The sequence below is a fragment of the Fundulus heteroclitus genome, chromosome 20 (genome assembly GCF_011125445.2).
Source record: "Fundulus heteroclitus isolate FHET01 chromosome 20, MU-UCD_Fhet_4.1, whole genome shotgun sequence".
NCBI lineage: Eukaryota > Metazoa > Chordata > Actinopteri > Cyprinodontiformes > Fundulidae > Fundulus > Fundulus heteroclitus.
The window spans coordinates 2940966-2961981 of NC_046380.1; the positions used below are offsets into that span (position 1 = coordinate 2940966).

The 21016-nt window shown below is 39.7% G+C and overlaps 3 protein-coding genes across 4 annotated transcripts in view; 2 read left to right on the forward strand and 1 right to left on the reverse strand.

The window, feature by feature from the left end:
• Positions 1-3538, forward strand: part of LOC105938246 (V-type proton ATPase subunit S1) — a 17786-nt gene extending 14248 nt beyond the window's left edge. The window contains exons 7-8 of the mRNA XM_036151810.1: positions 2952-3189; positions 3269-3538. Coding sequence (XP_036007703.1) covers positions 2952-3189; positions 3269-3526 — 496 coding nt within the window. The 3' untranslated portion in view covers positions 3527-3538. The remainder of the gene's footprint in view (positions 1-2951; positions 3190-3268) is intronic.
• LOC118567219 (nuclear factor 7, brain-like) overlaps positions 1-21016 on the reverse strand; it is a gene marked incomplete in the record, with an annotated part of 854268 nt that overhangs the window by 346201 nt on the left and 487051 nt on the right.
• pde12 (phosphodiesterase 12) lies at positions 4981-17328 on the forward strand. 2 transcript variants are annotated; one of them, XM_036151772.1, is made up of 8 exons: positions 4981-5759; positions 7809-8239; positions 12147-12252; positions 13547-13691; positions 13778-13856; positions 14245-14367; positions 14456-14661; positions 16499-17328. In XM_036151772.1, the coding sequence occupies exons 1-8, from the start codon at positions 5191-5193 to the stop codon at positions 16616-16618; spliced, it is 1779 nt and encodes a 592-aa protein (XP_036007665.1). In that variant the 5' UTR covers positions 4981-5190; the 3' UTR covers positions 16619-17328. The 2 variants fall into 2 exon arrangements, with proteins under 2 accessions (XP_036007665.1, XP_036007666.1); XM_036151773.1 differs by having other exon boundaries at positions 7812-8239.

Consider the following 21016-nt stretch of genomic DNA (forward strand, 5'->3'; position numbering starts at 1 on the left):
TGCTGATCAGAAACTCAAATGTAATTTTAAATAATAACAATTATCCCTATGGTTTCACATAACCCAGCTGTAAGTCAATATAAAACATTCTCTAACTTTAATCTGACATATATCTACTTCAAAGCATCTGCAAAACAAGGAAATCTGTTTGCAGTATCCCAGCAGCATAAATTAACACTTAAATTAATACTGCTTAAGCCTTTTTTGTTTTAATTTCAGTGTTCAGCCTTATTGGACACACATCTGTCATTAAATATAAAATATATGATGAACCTGAAATAAAGTCCAACATGCTCGTTTAGGATTTTTGTGACATTTGTGACACATTATATAGCTGAAGTTATCATCAGTATCAGTCAGGAGAACAAAAGAAAAAAACAGCAACACAGCATTATATGTATACTATAATACATGTAATGATAGAATGACATCATGAAAACTGGGAGTTTTTCCAAAATGAACTCAGCGAGGCAGAGAGCTTGAGGAACAACATTAAAGCTGCTGTAGAAATGTGGTAATTTGTTCTAATTTGTTGACCCAGAATCTCCAGGTCTCTGCTAGAAAGCTGAAGATTGAATAAAACTTTCAGCATCACAGAGAGTCTGAACATCTGAAACAACGAAAGGGAGGAAAATTAAACTTCCCGCCAGAGTCTGGAAATAAATCTGAACTAAATCTGGATGGGTGTGTTTAAACGCATTGAAGGAGCCTGTGGACCAGAGGTCTGATAGATTTGGAGAAGTTAGAGCAAAGTGGGAAAGTCTAGATGTGTCAATTATCTAGACTGTTAATAATCAAACTCCATCATATATCAGAGCTCTGATTACCCCGTATGTTCCTAACAGAGCACTTCGCTCTCAGACTGCAGGTCTGCTGGTGGTTCCTAGAGTCTCTAAAAGTAGAATGGGAGGCAGATCCTTTAGCTATCAGGCTCCTCTCCTGTGGAACCAACTCCCAGTTTTGGTCCGTGAGGCAGACACCCCGTCTACTTTTAAGACTAATCTTAAAACTTTCCTTTTTGACAAAGCTTATAACTAGAGTGGCTTATATTGCCCTGAGCTACCTCTATAGTTATGCTGCTATAGGCTTAGGCTACTGGAGGACATCAGGATCTAATTTTCTCACTCTATAGAGTTCTACTGTTCTTCAATTATGCATTATGTGTTGTCATTTCTGCTTTAACTTTCTGTTCTCTCTCTTTTATCTTCATAGTAGGTACACCTGGTCTGGCGTTCTGTTAACTGTGACATCATCCAGAGAAGACGGCTCACCCGCTACTACCATCTAATGTAGAACAGATTACTAGATCAATGTGTGCTTCTGTGCTTTTTTGTTTCTCTTGTTGTGTCTCTGTTCTGTCTTCTGTAACCCCATTCGGTCGAGGCAGATGACCGTTCATACTGAGCCCGGTTCTGCCGGAGGTTTTTCCTTCCCGTTAATGGGAAGTTTTTCTTCCCACTGTCGCTTCATGCTTGCTCAGTATGAGGGATTGCATGCAAAGCCATGTACAATGCAGACGACTGTCCACTGTGGCTCTACGCTCTTTCAGGAGTGAATGCTGCTTGTCCGGACTTTGATGCAATCAACTGGTTTCCCTTATATAGGACATTTTTGACCAATCTGTATAATCTGATAAAATTTGACTTTGTAAAGTGCCTTGAGATGACATGTTTCATGAATTGGCGCTATATAAATAAAATTGAATTGAAATGAATTGAATAGATGTGGGACACTGGCAGCTGCAGCCAAAGAAGACCAAATGCTGAGATTCAAACAAAACCTGCTTGAGCAAAGGATTTAAGGTTGTGCTCAAACCACTGGGCTGTTGCTCCTTTTTCACAGTTTTCTTTTATTCAGACAGATTTGTTTGTGTTTTTACTTGAACTGTACATGATAAATGTCACACATGTGGAAAAGGGGCTCTGAAACGCCAACGTTAAAGACATCTAAAATACAAAAAGAATCACACATTCCACTTTTCCCCTGAATGTTGCCCTGCTCTCAACAGGCTCAATAGTTTGTTTACATCCATGCTACCGTTTGCACAGTTTTCCACTTTTCCTGTTATTTTTGCAACAATATACAGAGCCCAGTTTGCACATTTTAAATAAATGGTCTTAAACTCCAGTCCTCGAGGGCCGGCATCTTGCAACTTTTAGATGAGTCTCTGCTTCAACACACCTGGCTCTAATTTATCTTATTAACAGATTTTGACTGCATGCTGGTGAGATAGTTTACCCTTCGGTTTCAGGACGAGGAACACATCTTAAAGCTGCAGAACAGAGGCCCTCAAGGATTTGGCTTTGAGTTCACTGTTTTAAATTATCCACACAGATGCACACAGAATCTATGCTAGTATAATAGTATATTGTGATATATAGTTATATTAATAACTATTGGTCTTTCTTGCGTTATTTGACCTTACTGTAGTCTTTTATTTCCTATTTTTGCCTTTCTGTGGATCTCCATGCTTACATTTGCCTGTTATTTTGCTGCTGACACACCTGAATCTACCCACTTGAGGGACAATAAAGGAAATTTATATTCTATTTTTCACTGTTTTGAGATATTTAAGCTGCATATTTTCTACACGACAGCTGCTCTGAGACTGCGGACGAAACGTTGTTCCATGACACATTTTGCTCATTCACGTTCGTCTGTGAAAACAGATAATTTTCTAAAATGACCCAATCATGGGGAGATTTTATTTTATTTCCAGCTTCAGGCACCAGACTGTATGACATTTACTGGGTTATTAATCAGATTTTGCGTTCTGTGACAGAGTTAAAACAAATCTTGCAGCCATCCCAGTTTCCAAGGCTGAATAAACATCCTCTGACCTGTTCCTGAGTGTTGTGCACATCACTGGCTGAAACCTGTTTTGTTGTATGGTTCAAAACCCACGATGGACTTTGTTTTGTCTGACATTGTTTTTTTTGTTTTTTCTTCAGATTTCAGCTGTCCAACACGTTTTATGAGTCTTCAGGTCAGTGGTGGTTCTCGGTGGACAGAGTCTCTGTTTCCTACAACACCTCTGAGGAGGTCGTCTTCAACGCCACAGAGGTTTATGCTCCGGCCGCCGCCTCCTACCGCTGCCTCCATGTCAGCAGTCTGCAGAGATACAGCGGTCTGCTGCTGCCCAGCACTGAGCATGCTCAGCGCTGGGCCATCACCTTCATCGACTTCCAGGTACTTTCCAAAGAACATCCCCTCGTATTCGTCTGTTCGGCTGAGTTATAACCAACGTTGAAAACTTGTCCGTGTTTAGATCCAAGCGTTCAACGTCAGCTCGGGGACGTTTTCTCCTGCCAGCAACTGCACCACGGTGCTGACCCCGGCCATCCTGATGGGCCTCATCACATCCCTGATCCTGCTGCTGGTTCTGGCCTACGCCCTGCACATGGTGGTCCACCTGAAACACATCGAGCACGACGACGACCAGAAGGCCGACATCTACTTCCCTCACAGCCCCGAGCAGCTCGACCACTGCTGTGAAGAAACCTCCGCGGAGAAGAACGTGATGTAGGACAAACGGAGACAAGAGGAGACACCGACTAGGATCTCTGCTCAGGATTTCATTTTTTTTTTAAAGGAAATACTTTTACTCTTTTGTAATTTGACTGAGTGACTTTCTGGATTCATGTTTGTAACACATTTAATAAAAATATTCATATGAAAAATTCTCCCTTTTTAATAGCATGTCCAAAATTAAACTTCTCAGAGTATATATTACATATGTTACCAACACAAACAAATATGTTCAACGTCATATAATTAGACAACGCATTTTTTGCTAAACTAGTACAGATTTATTTTGAAAGAATGCAAGACACATTTAAACCAACTCACTGCAGGCATGGATTTAAAGTTACTTTAATTCAAGCAAACCTGAGTTTCTGACAGAAAATGGGTCAGGTGTCTGGAAAAACATGATCAGATCATGTAAAAGTTTGGAAACAAATGGAAATATCTGTTCTGATTTATGTTTTATTACACATGGCAAGCTGGCTGCACATGATTTACTGATACTAATCAAACAATTTTATAATTTTTGACCTGCTTTTTCCAGGTTTCCTCTCGTATTCGGATGATTTTCCTTTGGTAATGAGCTCCAAGTCTTTGAGGTTGGAAGCACTCCTTTCCATCACCCTAATCTTTGTCTCCCTCCACAGTTTCTCTATCAGCCTCAAGTCTGGACTCAATCAGTTGTGCTGCCGCAGAACATCGTCATTTCCAGTAGAAACATGTTTTACCAACACGTTTCCAGGACAAATAACGATATATGAAATACCGATATGCAACTATATGCAAAACTGTGTTCAGAAAATGGATTTTACACACCTCTGTTGGTGTTTTAGCGCTGCATCCGGAGCAATAAACTATGCCACTATACTAACTCAACATCACTTCTGCTACAGCCGCACTTTCCTAGATTTTCTCCCATCAAAATCATCTAGAAATTTAAACAGCTTTACATGTAAATACGTGTTAGCTTTTCCTTGTTAAAAATTAATGGTAATGATAATTATAGTGAAGGTAAAATAGCCTTATAAATGAACGTTGGCCAGAGCAACACTCCGTCACCAAGCTCCGCCCCCCTTTAAAGAGTTCAGAGAACACATGTTTTTTGTTCTTTATAAAAAAACTTGCAGTTTTGGTAAAATCTGGTTGAATAAAGGGTTGAGTTTGAATTCAGTGTTTGTGTGTTCTGCATCTAAAAACATGTTGCTAAGCAACAGCATGAAAGGGCCAGGGCTGCACTTAAATTATATGTTTTGAATTTGTTGATAATTATCGATATCGATCAATAGGATTTATATTTTTATCGATATGCTTTTTTCTATATCGTCAAGTCCTAATCTAAAATTCATGGAATATCTGGGTGTAATTATACGCTTGGCCAGCGAGGGCGCTGTTGTACGAGTGGCGTTATATGAAAACAACACTGTGACCAACAGAAGAAGTTTGTCGTTACGTTTTTCAACTTCCTGTTTTTGTAACATTATTACGTGCCTTAGAAAGGTATAAGATGTATTTGTGAAACACTTTAATTTGGGTTGGATTAAAATAGTCATTTTATTAAGCGTTTAGCATCGGGCTAACCGGCTAGCTCAACCTGCGTCGGTTAATTCTTCTTCTCCTGTTTTAAATTCGGGGTCCATCTCCTTCCCCCATCCTCCGAAGGGCTTCATGTTGAAGCGCCTGCCCGCTGTCTGCGCTCTGCTTCCCCGCTGCCTCGCCTCCGCCACCCCGCGTACTCTGAGCAGCGACCGCGGCCTTGCCGGCAGGATGGAGGCGGCCGTGGTGCGGTGCCTTCCCGGCGAGCCGAAGCTCACCATCTCCTTCTGCCTGGAGGACAGCCACAAGCACATGCTGCGCGACCAGAGCGAGGCTCTGGGCAAGGTGCTGAGTCGCATCTCCAACGCCGTCGTCAAGAGCCACGCAAAGGCGAAGAAGTCAAAGAAGAACCGCGACCAGCAGCCGAGCGAAGCCCCGGAGCCCGCCGTGGTGAAGCTGTTCTTCGGCGGCGACGAGGTGCCCGACACGCTGCCGAACTCCGAGGCCTGGCAGGACGGAGCCGTGCTCCAGGTGGGAGAGGTGACGTACAGCGTGCAGAGGAACGCGCCCACCTTCACCGCGGCGGAGCTGCCGCAGTCGCTGATGGCCGGCTTCCCTGTCTGCCCCAAGCTGGAGGTGGAGTTTGGGAACCTGCAGGACTGCGAGTTTGTGTGGTTCAAAGAAAACTCCGCAAGTGCAAGGTAACTGGGCTGGAGATGGGCTGAATAAAACATCTGTTAGTCATCTATTAATTAATTAATCCATCCATCATCCCTGCAACCTTTCCGCTCACCCAGGTGTAGTGGGGGTGTAGTGGTTAAGGCAAGGCACATTTATTTGTAGAGCACATTTCAGTACAAAGACAATGCAAAATGCTTTACATGATTAAAACAGGAAAATAAAACTCCTATATCATTTTTCTCTTCATAGAAGGTAAACCTGGTCTGGTGTTCTGTTAGCTGTGACATCATCAGGGGAGGCAGATCATCCTCTATTACCATCTACCATAGAAAGTACTCCTGGGTCAATGTGAGCTTCTGAGCTTTCTGTGTCTCTGCTCTGTCTTCTCTAACATAGAAAGTACTCCTGGGTCAATGTGAGCTTCTGAGCTTTCTGTGTCTCTGCTCTGTCTTCTCTAAGCCCCAGTGGGTGGAGGCAGATGAGCGTTCACACTGAGCCTGGTTCTGGTTCTGCTGGAGGTTCTCCTCCCTGTTAAAGGGGAGTTTTCCTCTCCACTGTCGCTTCATGCATGCTCAGTATGAGGGATTGCTGCAAAGCCATCAACAATGCAGACGACTGTCCACTGTGGCTCTACGCTCTTTCAGGAGGAGTGAATGCTGCTTGGAGAGACTTGATGCAACCTGCTGGGTTTCCTTAGAGAGGAATTGACCTTGTTAGATGGTAATAGAGGATGATCTGTCTCCACAGGATGATGCCACAGCTAACAGAACACCAGACCAGTAGGGCTGAACCATTTTGCAAAATAACCTAATTGCGATTTTTTTTTTTCCTTTTAATATTGCGATTTAATGCAGTTTAATTTATCATGTCTTTTTAAAACATATACAAACAACAAATCAATCTGTTTCCTCGCCGTGCGGATTAGTTGCTAAAAGAGCCGCAGCTTCTAAACTCAGAGCAGAAATTATTGCATTCTGACTTTTTTCCGCATTAACCACAAGCAACAAAAATGTTCTCTAAAAAAAAGATGTTTGTAAACAAGGACTATTTAAAACAAGAACTTTTAATGTTTCTATTAATCAGAATATTATTCAAGAGAACAGATTTTAATTGATTTGGACATCAACCTTGTTGAACATAAAGTGAAACAAGTCTATGTATTAAACTGATTGACCAGTACTTAATGCTATGTATGATTATATAAACTCTAAAACAAGTAATAAAATTAGATTATCTCACTGCTGCAACTGTCTTCCCTTCCATGTGGAGGTAAACCCACTTTAAACATTTTACCGACACCTAATGGACGTGCCTGTTTTTTATCGAATAGATTTTAAGATTCTCTTATTAACTTATAAAGCTTTAAATGGATTAGCTCCCCCTTATCTTCTGGAACTTTTAAAATCTCAGCCCGTGTCAAGAACCCTACGTTCTAATAATCAGCTTTTACTAACAGTTCCTCGGACCAGACTTAAGAGGAAAGGAGATCGGGCTTTTTCTGCTGTTGCTCCTTCTCTATGGAACAATCTACCTTTCCAAATTAGATCTGCCCACAGCCTGGTTCATTTTAAATTGCTTCTTAAAACTTATTTTTATTATTTGGCATTTAATTAAACTAGTGTTTGATACTTTGTTTTTATTCATTTGTGTTGTTGTCACTCTTGTACAGCACTTTGGTGCAGTTCTATGCCTGTTTTAAAGTGCTATATAAATAAATTTGACATTGACATTGACATTGTGTCTAATTCACTAATTGTTACATAGCCAAAAATTGCAGACTCTGCGATTTTGAAATTGCGTTTTTTAAATCGCGATTATATTGAAAATGCGATTAATTGTTCAGCCCTACAGACCAGGTATACCTTCTATGAAGAGAAAAAAAACAGAGAACAAAAAGTTAAAAGCTGTTGGCTGTGGAGCCATCAGGGAGGAAGAAGATCAGTTTATGTCTTATAGAAAGACAAAAAAAAAATATGACTTTCTCAAATTATAAGACGATTAAAAAAAGATATTTTTATTTATCATGGTGTTTTTTTCCAACTTTTATCCCTGACGAGTGTTTCTCATTGCAGTCCTGCGGCGGCCACAGACGCTCCGGCCGAGGAAGGTGGATGGACGCGGGTGGGATCTGAGCGTGTCCACGTCCCGTCCAATCAGGACGTCGGCTGCAGACTCAAACTGCTCTGTACTCCCAGAGACGGCCGGCGGAGCGGTCCGGCCAGAGAGCTGGTCTCCGCGGGGGCCGTGGAGGCCGGGCCGGGCGTGTGCACGTTCGACAACCGTCACGCGTACACGTCGAAGGTGGCCCAGTGGCCGGCGGTGAGGGTGGTGTCCTACAACATCCTCGCAGACGTCTACGCCCAAACGGACCTGTCCAAGACGGTGCTGTACCCGTACTGCGCCCCCTACGCTCTGCAGCTGGACTACCGGCAGAACCTGATCAAGAAGGAGCTGGCCGGCTACAACGCCGACATCGTCTGTCTGCAGGAGGTGGATAAAGGTAATCCTCCTGGTTCACGCCGCTTCTGTCCAAACCTCAGCTCAGGGTTAGGCAGGGCAAGGCAAGGCAAGGCAAATTTATTTATATAGCACAATTCAGTACAGGGACAATGCAAAGTGCTTTACATGATTAAAATATAGCAAAATAAAACAGAATAAATGTAAAAGCAAGTGGGAATAAAATGTAGATAGAAAATAGAACAAAAAAGTGGTGATTCAGTTAACAGTTTAACAGTCAAATGTGTTTTTAATCTTGATTTAAAGGAACTCAGGCTTTCCGCACCTTTACAGTTTTCTGGAAGTTTGTTCCAGATAAGTGGAGCATAGGAACTAAATGCTGCTTCTCCTTGTTTAGTTCTGGTTCTGGGTATTAGGGTTAGAGATGTCTGGTATTTCTAGGGTTTGCTGTGTGAAACCACAACAGTTAAAAAGTTGCCGTCTGAAACAGTCTGGACTTTTATTTAGAAATCAGATTGATCGATATCGATAATTATCAACAAATAAAAAAATATATATTTTAAGTGCAGCCCTGGTCATTTTATCCTGTTGCTTGATGAACTATTTTTGAATAAAGACACTGAATTCAAACTCCAGCCTTTTATTCAACAAAAAAGTGTAAGTCTTAAAAAAAGAAAAAAGATGCTCTCTGAACCCTTTGAAGGTGACGAAGCTTATCTGGGTCTGTTTGTGATTGGCTGGTAGGATATAATGATATAATGTAATATTAACCTACATGGCTAGAATGCAAAAGAATGGAGAACTGTTATTATATTGAACTTTATTGACCCTTTTTATTATTTATTGAACCACATGTCTATTAATTGATATATATTGTTACTGAATTATCATCCAGTCCTAATTTTGGTTGTTTTCTGGTCTCGGTGGGTCTGGAAAAGAAAGAGTTTGGAAACTGATTTTTATTTTCAGACTCTGTTCCTTCTGTTACTGTCTAAAAATGTTGTCCATCCGTCCGTCCTTTAGCTCATCTGTCCTTTTTTATCGTCTGCAACCTGTGGCTCTTCAGCCACAAGTGGCTCTTTGGACCTTCCACAGTGGCTCTTAATAACAAATTATATTTTTATTATGGTATTGAAATGTAATAATGATAAGAAAAGCAGGTATTTAGCATTTTTTTCTTGGAATAACTGCTTTTAATTTTCACAACAGAATGATGCTAAAAGTGCCAGTAATACTTACTTTTAAATCAATATTTTTTTCATTATGTTGGAAACTATGATTTTTTTTTACATCACTATCCACAAATATCAACATCCCACCCATCCTCTTCTTTTAAACCTCAAAATAGACATAAAGGGTGTTTATTTAACAATGACAACATATTAGAGCTTGTCCTTTTTTCAAAAGGCCAGGCAACATTTGCGGCTCTGAACGAGTTTAATTCAAGTGGACTGAAGGAAAAATGGCTCTTTAGACTGTAAAGGCCCCTGGTAGAGGATGTCTGGTATTTCTAGGGTTTGCTGTGTGAAACCACAACAGTTTAAAAGTTGCCGTCTGAAACAGTCTGGACTTTGATTTAGAAATCAGATTGATCGATATCGATAATTACCAAAAAATTAAAAATATATATATTTTAAGTGCAGCTCTGGTCATTTTATCCTGTTGCTTGATGACCTATTTTTGAATAAAGACACTGAATTCAAACTCCAGCCTTTTATTCAACAAAAAAGTGTAAGTCTTAAAAAAAGAAAAAAGATGCTCTCTGAACTCTTTCAAGGTGACGAAGCTTATCTGGGTCAGTTTGTGATTGGCTGGTAGGATATAATGATATAATGTAATATTAACCTACATGGCTAGAATGCAAAAGAATGGAGAACTGTTATTATATTGAACTTTATTGAACTTTTTATTTTTTATTGAACCACATGTCTATTAATTGTATATATATTGTTACTGAATTATCGTCCAGTCCTAATTTTGGTTGTTTTCTGGTCTCGGTGGGTCTTGAAAAGAAAGAGTTTGGAAACTGATTTTTATTTTCAGACTCTGTTCCTTCTGTTACTGTCTAAAAATGTAGTCCATCCGTCCATTAGCTCATCTGTCCTTTTTAATCGTCTGCAACCTGTGGCTCTTTGGACCTTCCACAGTGGCTCTTAATAACAAGTTATATTTTTATTATGGTATTGAAATGTAATAATGATAAGAAAAGCAGGTTTTTAGCATTTTTTTCTTGGAATAACTGCTTTTAATTTTCACAACAGAATGATGCTAAAAGTGCCAGTAATACTTACTTTTAAATCAATATTTTTTCATTATGTTGGAAACTATGATTTTTTTTTTTTTACATCATTATCCACAAATATCAACATCCCACCCATCCTCTTCTTTTAAACCTCAAAATAGACATAAAGGGTGTTTATTTAACAATGCCAACATATTTCCTACAGTAGATCTTTGTCAAAAATTATAACTTTTTTAAACCACAACAGTTTAAAAGTTGCCGTCTGAAACAGTCTGGACTTTGATTTAGAAATCAGATTGATCGATATCGATAATTATCAACAAATTAAAAAATATATATTTTTAGTGCAGCCCTGGTCATTTTATCCTGTTGCTTGATGACCTATTTTTGAATAAAGACATTGAATTCAAACTCCAGCCTTTTATTCAACAAAAAAGTGTAAGTCTTAAAAAAAAAAAAAAAAAGACGCTTTCTGAACTCTTTGAAGGTGACGAAGCTTATCTGGGTCAGTTTGTGATTGGCTGGTAGGATATAATGATATAATGTAATATTAACCCACATGGCTAGAATGCAAAAGAATGGAAAACTGTTATTATATTGAACTTTTTATTTTTTATTAAACCACATGTCTATTAATTGTATATATATTGTTACTGAATTATCGTCCAGTCCTAATTTTGGTTGTTTTCTGGTCTCGGTGGGTCTTGAAAAGAAAGAGTTTGGAAACTGATTTTTATTTTCAGACTCTGTTCCTTGTGCTACTGTCTAAAAATGTTGTCCCTCCGTCTGTCCGTTAGCTCATCTGTCTATTTATCGTCCAACTTTTGAGTTTTCTTTGTGTCCTCAGAGCTAAGGTGATCAGACTAGGGCTGGACGATATAGAAAAAAAAAACATCAATAAAATAGAATTCATATTGATCGATATCTATAATTGTCAACAAATTCAAAACGTATAATTTAAGTGCAGCCCTGGCCATTTTATGCTGTTGCTTAGCAACCTATTTTTAGATAAAGACAAACACTGAATTTAAACTCAACCAACTTTTTACCCAAACTACAAGTTTTTAAAAAAGGAAAAAAGAACACGTCAAGTCTGAACTCTTTGAAGGGGGCGGAGCTTCCTGGATCTGCGTTGTGATTGGTTGGTAGGATGTAATGACGTAATATTAACCTACATGATAGGCTAGAATGTGAAAGGAAGGAAAACTGTTATTCTATTGAACTTTTTACTGAGCCTTTTTTAATCTATCATAGATATGCGTCTATCGATCGATAAACATTGTTATTGAATTATCGTCCAGCCCTAGATCAGAGCGGGGTGGTAGTTTGAATTTCCTCTGGCTTTTACAAAATCAGCAGAAACATTTTGTTGTGCCAAGTAATTTAAATCCTGAGAAATAGTTTGATTTCCCTGCTTGTCCTTAATTTATTAAAAAACGATTTTGACAACAAAAACATAAATAAGCTTGTAAGAAAAATGAGTAGCTGCAAACTTATTTACACATGCTGAAGCTTTTAATATAAAATGTCACCATGGAGACATTTTAACTCGGACTATAGTGTAAAATACCAGTGAGCAGAAAGAAAATCATCTTTGCTATTTGAAACATTTGATCAGAACATTATATTAAAAGCTTCATGGTAACTTATATAGAATGTGAGTAATTCTCCATGAAATCTGAGTGTTTTTAATGTTCTGGATCTTCAGGGGTGTTTGCGGACAGTCTGACTCCGGCTCTAGACGCTTACGGCCTGGACGGCGTTTTCAGGCTCAAAGAGAAGCAGCACGAAGGACTCGCCACGTTCTACCGCAGGTTGGTCCCCAAGACACGAGAAATTTAGATTTAATCCCATTAAGGTTATTTTTTTAGTGTGTTTTAAATCCAGTTCTGGTATTCCTGCCCTCTGGCTAGATTCAAGAGGCAGAAAAGCTTTCCTGTGCAAAAAGACCAGGGGCCTCATTTAAAAAGTTTGCATGGAATCTGTACTAAAAGTGAACGTACGCCAAGAAAAATAAAATGGCGTATTTATAAAACAATGCGCACGCAAGGAAGCAGCAATTTCTCTTTATAATGCCCAGCTGTACCTGAACGTCCCGTACCGGATTCTCCCATAAATGATCGACGCAAAGCAGCTCCTGGATGTTAATGTGGATTAAAAACAGATCAGCTGATGGCAGCCAGGGAGAAAAAGCAACAAAACTGTTTATTAAATGAGTAAATCAGAGGTAAAAGCTCAGATGTTGCCCACATTCAAAGAACCCGTTGATAATTAAACCTGATTGGAGGTTTTAAATGTCGGATGACAGAGGAATGAGAATTAAAAACAGACGCACAAAATCATTGTAGGAAGCCGACGGACGCCACGCAGCAGTGCAGCGTTACGCACGAGTGTGTTTGACCGTTTACAGCAATTAAAGTAATTGCTGCACACTACGTCTCAATAATCTGTTAATCTGGTGATCATCGGGGAGAAGTGACGTTAGAAAACCCAGATAAAATGTTGTGTGGACTTTTGTTTAAGATTTAAGATGGCTTATGGGATATTTTTAATTAATCTAAAGGTCCTTTTGTGGAGTTACGTGTCACCAGCATGAGTGACTCAGCATTTCTGAACGCTTATAATAAGATAAGATAGTCTTTATTGATCTCACAATGGAGAAATTCACTCGTCACATCGGCTCATACAAGAAGGTGCAGAGTAGGGAAGGTGCGTTGACTTATATACAGTGTTATATACATATTCAGTTATATAATGACGTTGATCTATATTTAAAGTCTGATTTGGAGTGAAATTAAACGTCATGATGCAGTTTGGCTGCTATCCACCAGTTTCCTCCGTCTCCAAGATGACGCCTGGATCAGAGCTGCAGGAAGGACGTTTTTTTTTATAAAGATCTCAACTTTTGAGTTGAAAGTGGCGTTCACACGTTTCAGGCCCCGTTTTGTGCGTTTTAAAGCGTTATAAATGAGGCTTCTGGTCCGTTTATCTTTAGAGTTTTATCAAACGTCCAGCTGTGTGAGTTGCTGATAATGAAGCTGGACAGAACCGATCGACCCGCTCCGTAGTTCCTGCTGCACGCTGGTAAACGCTGCGCTGCATTTTCAGGTCAAAGTTTCGCCTGCTCAGCCGCCACGACGTCATGCTGAGCGAGGCGTTGGCGTCCGATCCCTCACACGCCCCGCTGCTGGAGAGGCTTTCTGCCAACGGCGACCTGAAGGACAGGATCCTGCAGCGGTCCACCTCCCTGCAGGTACTGCAGTTTAAAACTGACGTTGAATGAGTTGGTGAAGGTAAGTTTTGGCCCGTTTCAGTCAGCTGTGACTTCTTCTTCTGCAGGTCTCTGTGCTGGAGGACCTCGTTAAGCCAGGCAGGAAGGTGTGCGTGGCCAACACTCACCTGTACTGGCACCCCAAAGGTAAGAAGAGCCGACTCCCTGTGAGAACTCACCTCACTGCAAAAAGGGAAATAAAATTATGTAAAAATTTTCTTGAAATGAGTGTATTTTTCCTTGATTTGAGCAGCTAAATAAGACTATTTGCCAACGGAATAAGAGTTTTGCACTTAAAATAAGAATATTTCATCGCCATCATCTTATTTTAAGTGCATGATATCTAATTATCTTATTTTAGGGGTAAAAATACTCATTCCATTGGCAAAAAGTCTTATTTAGCTGCTCAAATCAAGGAAAAATACACTAATTTCAAGAAGATTTTACATACTTTAGTTCCCTTTTTGCAGTGCTGCACCTTCTGGTGCAGAGGCGACGGAGCTTTAAACTTCTAAAACCTAAATTCCTGTTGTAGGGGGGAACGTTCGCTTGGTCCAGATGGCCGTGGCTCTGCAGCACCTGAGTCAGGTGGTCAGGGACGTCGCACCTGGAGCGCCGCTGCTCTTCTGTGGCGACTTCAACTCCACCCCAAACTCAGGTAGCTTCACCACAGGTTCAGGTTTAGTCGGCAGACTTCCATTCCTGGTCAATTAAAAACGGTTTCTTTGTCCATCTCGTGTTTTCAGGTGTGGTCCAGCTGCTCAGCGAGGCTGCGGTTCCTCGGGAACATGCCGACTGGAGCAGCTCAGGCCCTGAGGAGACCTGCTGCATGGAGCTGGGCTCCACCTTCCCTCCTCTGCTGAGCGCCTGCGGACAGCCGGCTTACACCAACTATGTGGGCGGATTTCACGGCTGCTTGGACTACATCTTTATCCAGCCGGAGAGCATGAAGGTGGGTTCGTGTTTATGGGCCGAACATCCTGGATTTATTAGGATGGGCGTGGAACAAAAAGGGCTTTCCATAAATCTACACTGCAAAATGGGAACTAAAGTAGGTAAAAATGTCTTAAAATTAGTTTTTCTTGATTTGAGCAGGCGAATAAGATTATTTACCAGTGGAATGAGAGTTTAATTAAAATAAGAACAATTCATGTCTATCATATTATTATATAAGTGCAGGATATCTAATTATCTTATTTTAGGGGTAAATTACTCATTCCATTGGAAAATAGTGTTATTTAGCAGTTCAAATCAAGGAAAAAATGCTAATTTCAAGAATATCTTATTTACTTTTTGTTTCCTTTTGAATTGAATTGAATGAGAGTTTAATTAAAATAAGAACAACTCATCTCCATCATATTATTTCAAGTGCAGGATATCTAATTATCTTATTTTAGGGTTAAAATACTCATTCCACTGGCAAATAGTGTTATTTAGCTGCTCAAATCAAGGAAAAATATTTCAAGAACATCTTACTTACTTTTTGTTTCCTTTTTGCAGTGTACCTGCTCAAATCAATGACAAATACACTCATGTCCAGAAACTTTGACTTATTTTTAGTTTGCCGTACAACTCTGGATCCGTTCTTGGTTCTTTTAGTGATTCTGGTCCCGTCCTCCTGAACTCTCCTCTAAAACACCTCAGATCAGTTTCTGGCTCTGGCCTTAAAAGCAAACTCAAAACTAACTCATTTTCTAAAGCTTTTGGCTCGCGTCTTTGGTTTGTGAGATTTTTCTTTATTTAACTATTTGTTACTTCGCTCACTTCCTGATTTTATGGGATCTTCTCTCTGCTGTCTTCTTCTCGGTGTACTTTCTTTCATTTTCGCTTGAATTGCTGTTTTTTAATTTCTTACATTGGTTGTTTTTATTTTATATCCTTCCTGGCATATTGAGTCTGTGTCTAGAAATAAAGTGGACTCGGTACTTAAGCTGATATTACAGCTAATGCTGCTTCAGTCTCTTTTTCTTTGCGTCAGGCTGTTGATTCAGTCTTTATACGCCTTAAATCAGGGGTGTCCAAACTTTTTGCCATGGGGGCCAATAATGTCACGTAGAAAGTACTCAGGGGCCACAAAATGAAACCCTTTTTTTAATCAAAATGGCAAAAATCTCTTCTTTTTTTCATTTTTACCTGCTTGACAATAAACTAAACGCACAAAATAGTTTAATGAAACAAGCAATCTAGTCTGATTTGTGTAGAAAAGGAATCTCTAAATCATTTTATATTTGAAAAAAATACTATTGCAGGTTTAGGTTGATCGTCTTTGTCTGTTTTTTTTTTGTTTTTTTTGTGTGTCTCTCTTTTCAGAAAAAAAGAACGGGATTAATTTGGGCTCACTCTTGCTGTATTTTACCGAGTAAAAATAAATGGATGCACCCAAGCTTGCCTTTTGGTAAAACATTTGTGGTCTTATTTATTTCTTAAATAATAAATATTTATTATTAACTTGAAAGCAGAAACATGGCTGATAAAAGATTAAAAAAATGTGTTGCACCTTTATATTTTCCCTTTTAAGATTTTAATGTGTGTCTTTTTTTGAAAGGCCTTGTATCAGTGAAAATTGCCCACCTTTTTAAAAGTGTTATCGCCTCAACCATCTGAGCTGGCAAAACCAAATTTAGGCCATTCTTGAAATGTGATTGAGGGCCGCCCAAAAGCATTTAGAGGGCCACAAATGGCCCCCGGGCCGCACTTTGGACACCCCTGCCCTAAATGTAGCTGCTTGTATATAAAATAATATAATTTAGTCCTGATTTGCCTAAATTAACCTTGTATTCTCCCTGCAGGTGGAGCAGGTGATTCCCCTGCCCACCCACCAGGAGGTCACCACCTACAAGGCCCTGCCCAGCGTGTCTCACCCCTCCGACCACATCGCGCTGGTCTGTGACATCCGATGGGACCCATGACCTCTGACCTTCTCATTGAGATGCAGTTGTCTGGAAGTGAAGAAAGGCATGAAGGAGATGAGATGAGATGTTTGGGAAGATGCAGAGTGACTGATTTTCATCACTGATGTTCAGTGTTGGGACTGTTGGCTCATTTTTAATGAAAAGCACTACGTTGATTATTTTACTTACACCCAGCAGATGTCACTGTTTTAACTTCAGAAGATGTCTGATGGATTAAAGGGACATATTTAAGATAAATACTCATTGTCTCTCATCAGATTATTATTATTATTATTATTATTATTATTATTATTGAGGCCTGGTGCTGTTGCTCAGTGATGCTCAGATTGACCCGTTTAACTCACATTCCTGTTTTATCTTCTTTTTGATGACTCTTAGAAGACAGCCTGACATGTGGATTCCCCCTTTGAGAAGAACTGCTGCCGTCTCTGGTTGCTACTTAAGGATTGATTCCCTATAAACATTTTTCACATTTTGTCATGCTACAGTCACAAAAATCCAACGTCTTAATTGGGTAAAGCACAAAGCTATACTTTGTTTTCTTTACAAATAAAACCCTCAAATTGTGTTGAAGGGTTATTGATACTTTTAGGAGATGTAAATGGAGCAATAATTCTCCTTTTATTGCAACTATCTGTTGGTTCCCTGAAAAGAAAAGGTGGCATAATGTGGAAATGTAGAAATAAAGTTTATTCTGAGAGGCTGAATCCGTTGAAATGGAGGGATTTATTTCTGCAGCTCCTAACATCAGCATAACGTTTGGCCTCTCTGTGAAAACGATGACACAGCAAACGGACAGCAGCTGTATGGCTCCAGCGGCGCTAAATCGTTCAGCTTTTCCCCTTCAGGAGTCATATCTGTCTCCATCTAATGTCCTCACCACCCCTCCTCTGCACATGTTCCACTCTGGGTTCATCTAACCCGAGCCGTCCTTCTGAGGAACTCGTTCCTGATCTTCTCCATCCTCGTCACTCCCAGAGGGAACCTCATCATCTTCATCTCTGCCACCTCCACCTCTGCTTCCCCTCTCCTCCTCAGCTCCACCGTCTCTAAACCAGACGTGATCTCTAGTCTCACCACCGTCTTCTACTTTTTTCATTCTCACCGAGATTTTTTTCTTCTTCACAAAACACAACTGATACTTTTCTCTGACCTGCTTGGACACCTTTCTTTACCTTTCCAGACCCACTGTTGATCTGGACTGTGGTGTCAGGCAGTGGTGGCCTAGTAGTTAGAGCAGCGTGCTCTGAGAAGGTCACACGTACCCAGTTTGATCCCCGCAGACTGCCACTGTGGGCCCTTAGCCACAGATTGCTCCCCAGGTGCTGTGATTCAATTCAATTTTATTTATATAGCGCCAATTCATGAAACATGTCATCTCGAGGCACTTTACAAAGTCAAAACCAATCATATTATACAGATTGGTCAAAAATGTCCTATATAAGGAAACCAGTTGATTGCATCAAAGTCTCTCCAAGCAGCATTCACTCCTCCTGAAAGAGCGTAGAGCCACAGTGGACAGTCGTCTGCATTGTTGATGGCTTTGCAGCAATCCCTCATACTGAGCATGCATGAAGTGACAGTGGAGAGGAAAACTCCCCTTTAACAGGGAGGAGAACCTCCAGCAGAACCAGAACCAGGCTCAGTGTGAACGCTCCTCTGCCTCCACCCACTGGGGCTTAGAGAAGACAGAGCAGAGACACAGAAAGCACAGAAGCTCACATTGACCCAGGAGTACTTTCTATGTTAGATGGTAATAGAGGATGATCTGCGTCCCCTGATGATGTCACAGCTAACAGAACGCCAGACCAGGTGTACCTTCTATGAAGATAAAAGAGAGAGAACAGAAAGATAGGTGCCCACTGCTCCCTGAGGGACGGGTTACATACAGAAGACGAATTTCATTGGAATGTAAAATTGCAAGGACAAATAAAGATTTCTTCTTGACCCTAAGTGTTTAAAATCCTTCACCTTATCTCTGCTCCACTTGGATCCCACACGCATGTATTCTGTCTCGCTACCCCTGACCTTTATTCCTCTTTGCAGTGGGGCTGTACAATTTTTGCCAAAAATCAATATTGAGATATATTTCAGCCATAATTGTTATTTAATTTAGACTTTTCTCTGCATTAACCATAAGCAGCAAAAATGGCCTGTAGATAAAAATATTTGTAAACAACGACTATTTAAAACAAATGTATTTGTTAATCATAAGAAAAGCTTTTAATTGAGCTGGACATCAATCCTTGTTGAACATAAAGTGGAACCAACAAACAAGTTTATGTATTAAAGAGTCTGACTGCTACTTAATGCTGTGGTGAGATTCCTGAAAGTTTCTGGTAAAAAGTATGATTATATAAACTCTAAAACAAAGAATAAAACTAGCTTATCTCACTGCTGCAGCTGTCTTCCCTTCCATGTGGAGCAAACCCACTTTAAACATTTTACCAAAGCCTAAAGGACGCGTCTGATCCATTAATTGTTACGTAGCCAAAAAATGCAGACCTCTGCGATTTGGAAATTGCTTTTTCAAAATTGCAATTATATTGCAAAGGTGATTAATTGTCCGGTCCCACTTTGCAGGACAGATCTCCTTCTCTCTAGGTTTTCCTCCACCTGTTCCCTGCTCTCACCACAGATCAAAATGTCATCTGCAAACATCGTAGTCCGTGGAGATTCCTGACTAACATCTGTCAACCCGTCCATCTCCACGAACAAGAAGGATCTCAGAGCTCAGAACCCTGAACTCCTCAGTCACACCTACAGCACACCTCGCCACTGTCTTACAGCTCTCATACATGTCCTGCACCACTTTTATGCTACTCTAGACTTCTTCATATAATACTGCATCTACAAAAACAATGCAGCTCCTCCTGACCACTTATGTACTTTTCCATCAACATTTTCAAAACCAATACTGCATCTGTAGTACTTTTCCTTGACAGGAAACCCTACTGCTGCTCACAGATAATCACTTCTGACCTCAGTCTTTATCCCATTGCTTCATTTCAGCTGCATGATTTGCCCCAAATCTGCTGTCAATAAAAAAAACTGCAACATCTTGACAGAAGGATCGTACCACTCCACTGTACATGTGCAATAAACAAAATGTCAAGTGTGTTTATCCTTTTTTGAAATGCTTGTAAATGAAATATATAAAAAGTTTGCACACCCTTGCAAGAGCAATGAAGAATACAGGTGGAAATTTCTGAGCCCACGGACGCAATCCATCCTGGGAACCCACTGAACCCATACATGATGCAATTCCCAATTAAGAAACTTATTATTATTATTATTATTATTATTATTGTTTTATTATTATTATTATTATTATAAATATTATATTATTTATTTAATCATCAGCGTTGATGTCAGCTGATTTAAAGGGTTTTAAAGCTACACTGAATGATGTAAATACAGGGTTTAAGCGTGTCAGCGTCTCAGATGTGGTGAAGCTGCACTTTGCCTTTAATTTTCTCGTCTCGCCACGCTGTTTTTCTCTGATTGGTCAGAAGTGTGAAAAGGGGCGGGGTTAGTTTGTTTGGGACATACCATTATTTACCATCAAAGGGGTGTAATGGAAAAGTATAAATAAACATTAACGAATTGTTGCGGAACCTGGGACCTATATAGCTTTTTTTATTTGGTTGTAAAAAATAAAAACAATGTTTCATCAGTTTAATAATGGTTTAACTTTGGGTAAATTTCTGTTTTAATTTGAGCTCACCGACTAGTTACAGATGAGCGGCCGTCAAGCTAATCAGAATAAGGGATAGAAACCGGAAACGGCACGATCTGGCTTGTAAATTAAAAACGTAACAACCTAGTAAATTAAATATCACTGGAAGTAATTTGCACTGGTATATTTTAACCCTCGGTAGATATTGGCTTCAGACTTTAAAAATGGCTCTATACATAAACGTTGAAGTTAAAAGTTCTGAAAAAAAGTTTTAAATTATGTGTTCTTCCTCAATGTATTTTGCAGCGATTCAGTCTATTTTACTAATCTTTTTTATGTTGTTCATGAAAAATACTAGAAGTTTCTCATGGCTTTATAGTTTTGTGTGTCTGATTACATCTTCACAAATCAAACCAGAAGTTCGGATCACACAATTACTCAGTAAGTGGCTTTTTGATCAAATACTTCTTTACTTTGAAGTTTGACTATCCTACCAAACTCTTGAATATTGGGCAATGAAACGCCGATTGAATTAATCGGCTCAGAATTTAAGGCATAAAAATTTTATCACAAAAGAGCTGTTGATAAAATTACTTAAATAATATTATATTATTTGGAAAAAAAAATAGGATTCCTTTTCTGTTTTACTGTAACTTTCTCAAGAATTGTAATAAAGTGTGCATTTATAAATCCTAAATCGAAAAAGAACTATCAGA

Excerpts from the sequence above, each read along its gene's own strand:
- pde12 (XM_036151772.1), top strand. The coding sequence starts at position 5,191 with ATGTTGAAGCGCCTGCCCGCTGTCTGCGCTCTGCTTCCCCGCTGCCTC. Across the intron at positions 8,240-12,146 it reads TCTGCAGGAGGTGGATAAAG|GGGTGTTTGCGGACAGTCTG; the intron begins GTAATCCTCCTG and ends CTGGATCTTCAG. Across the intron at positions 13,692-13,777 it reads AGCGGTCCACCTCCCTGCAG|GTCTCTGTGCTGGAGGACCT; the intron begins GTACTGCAGTTT and ends CTTCTTCTGCAG.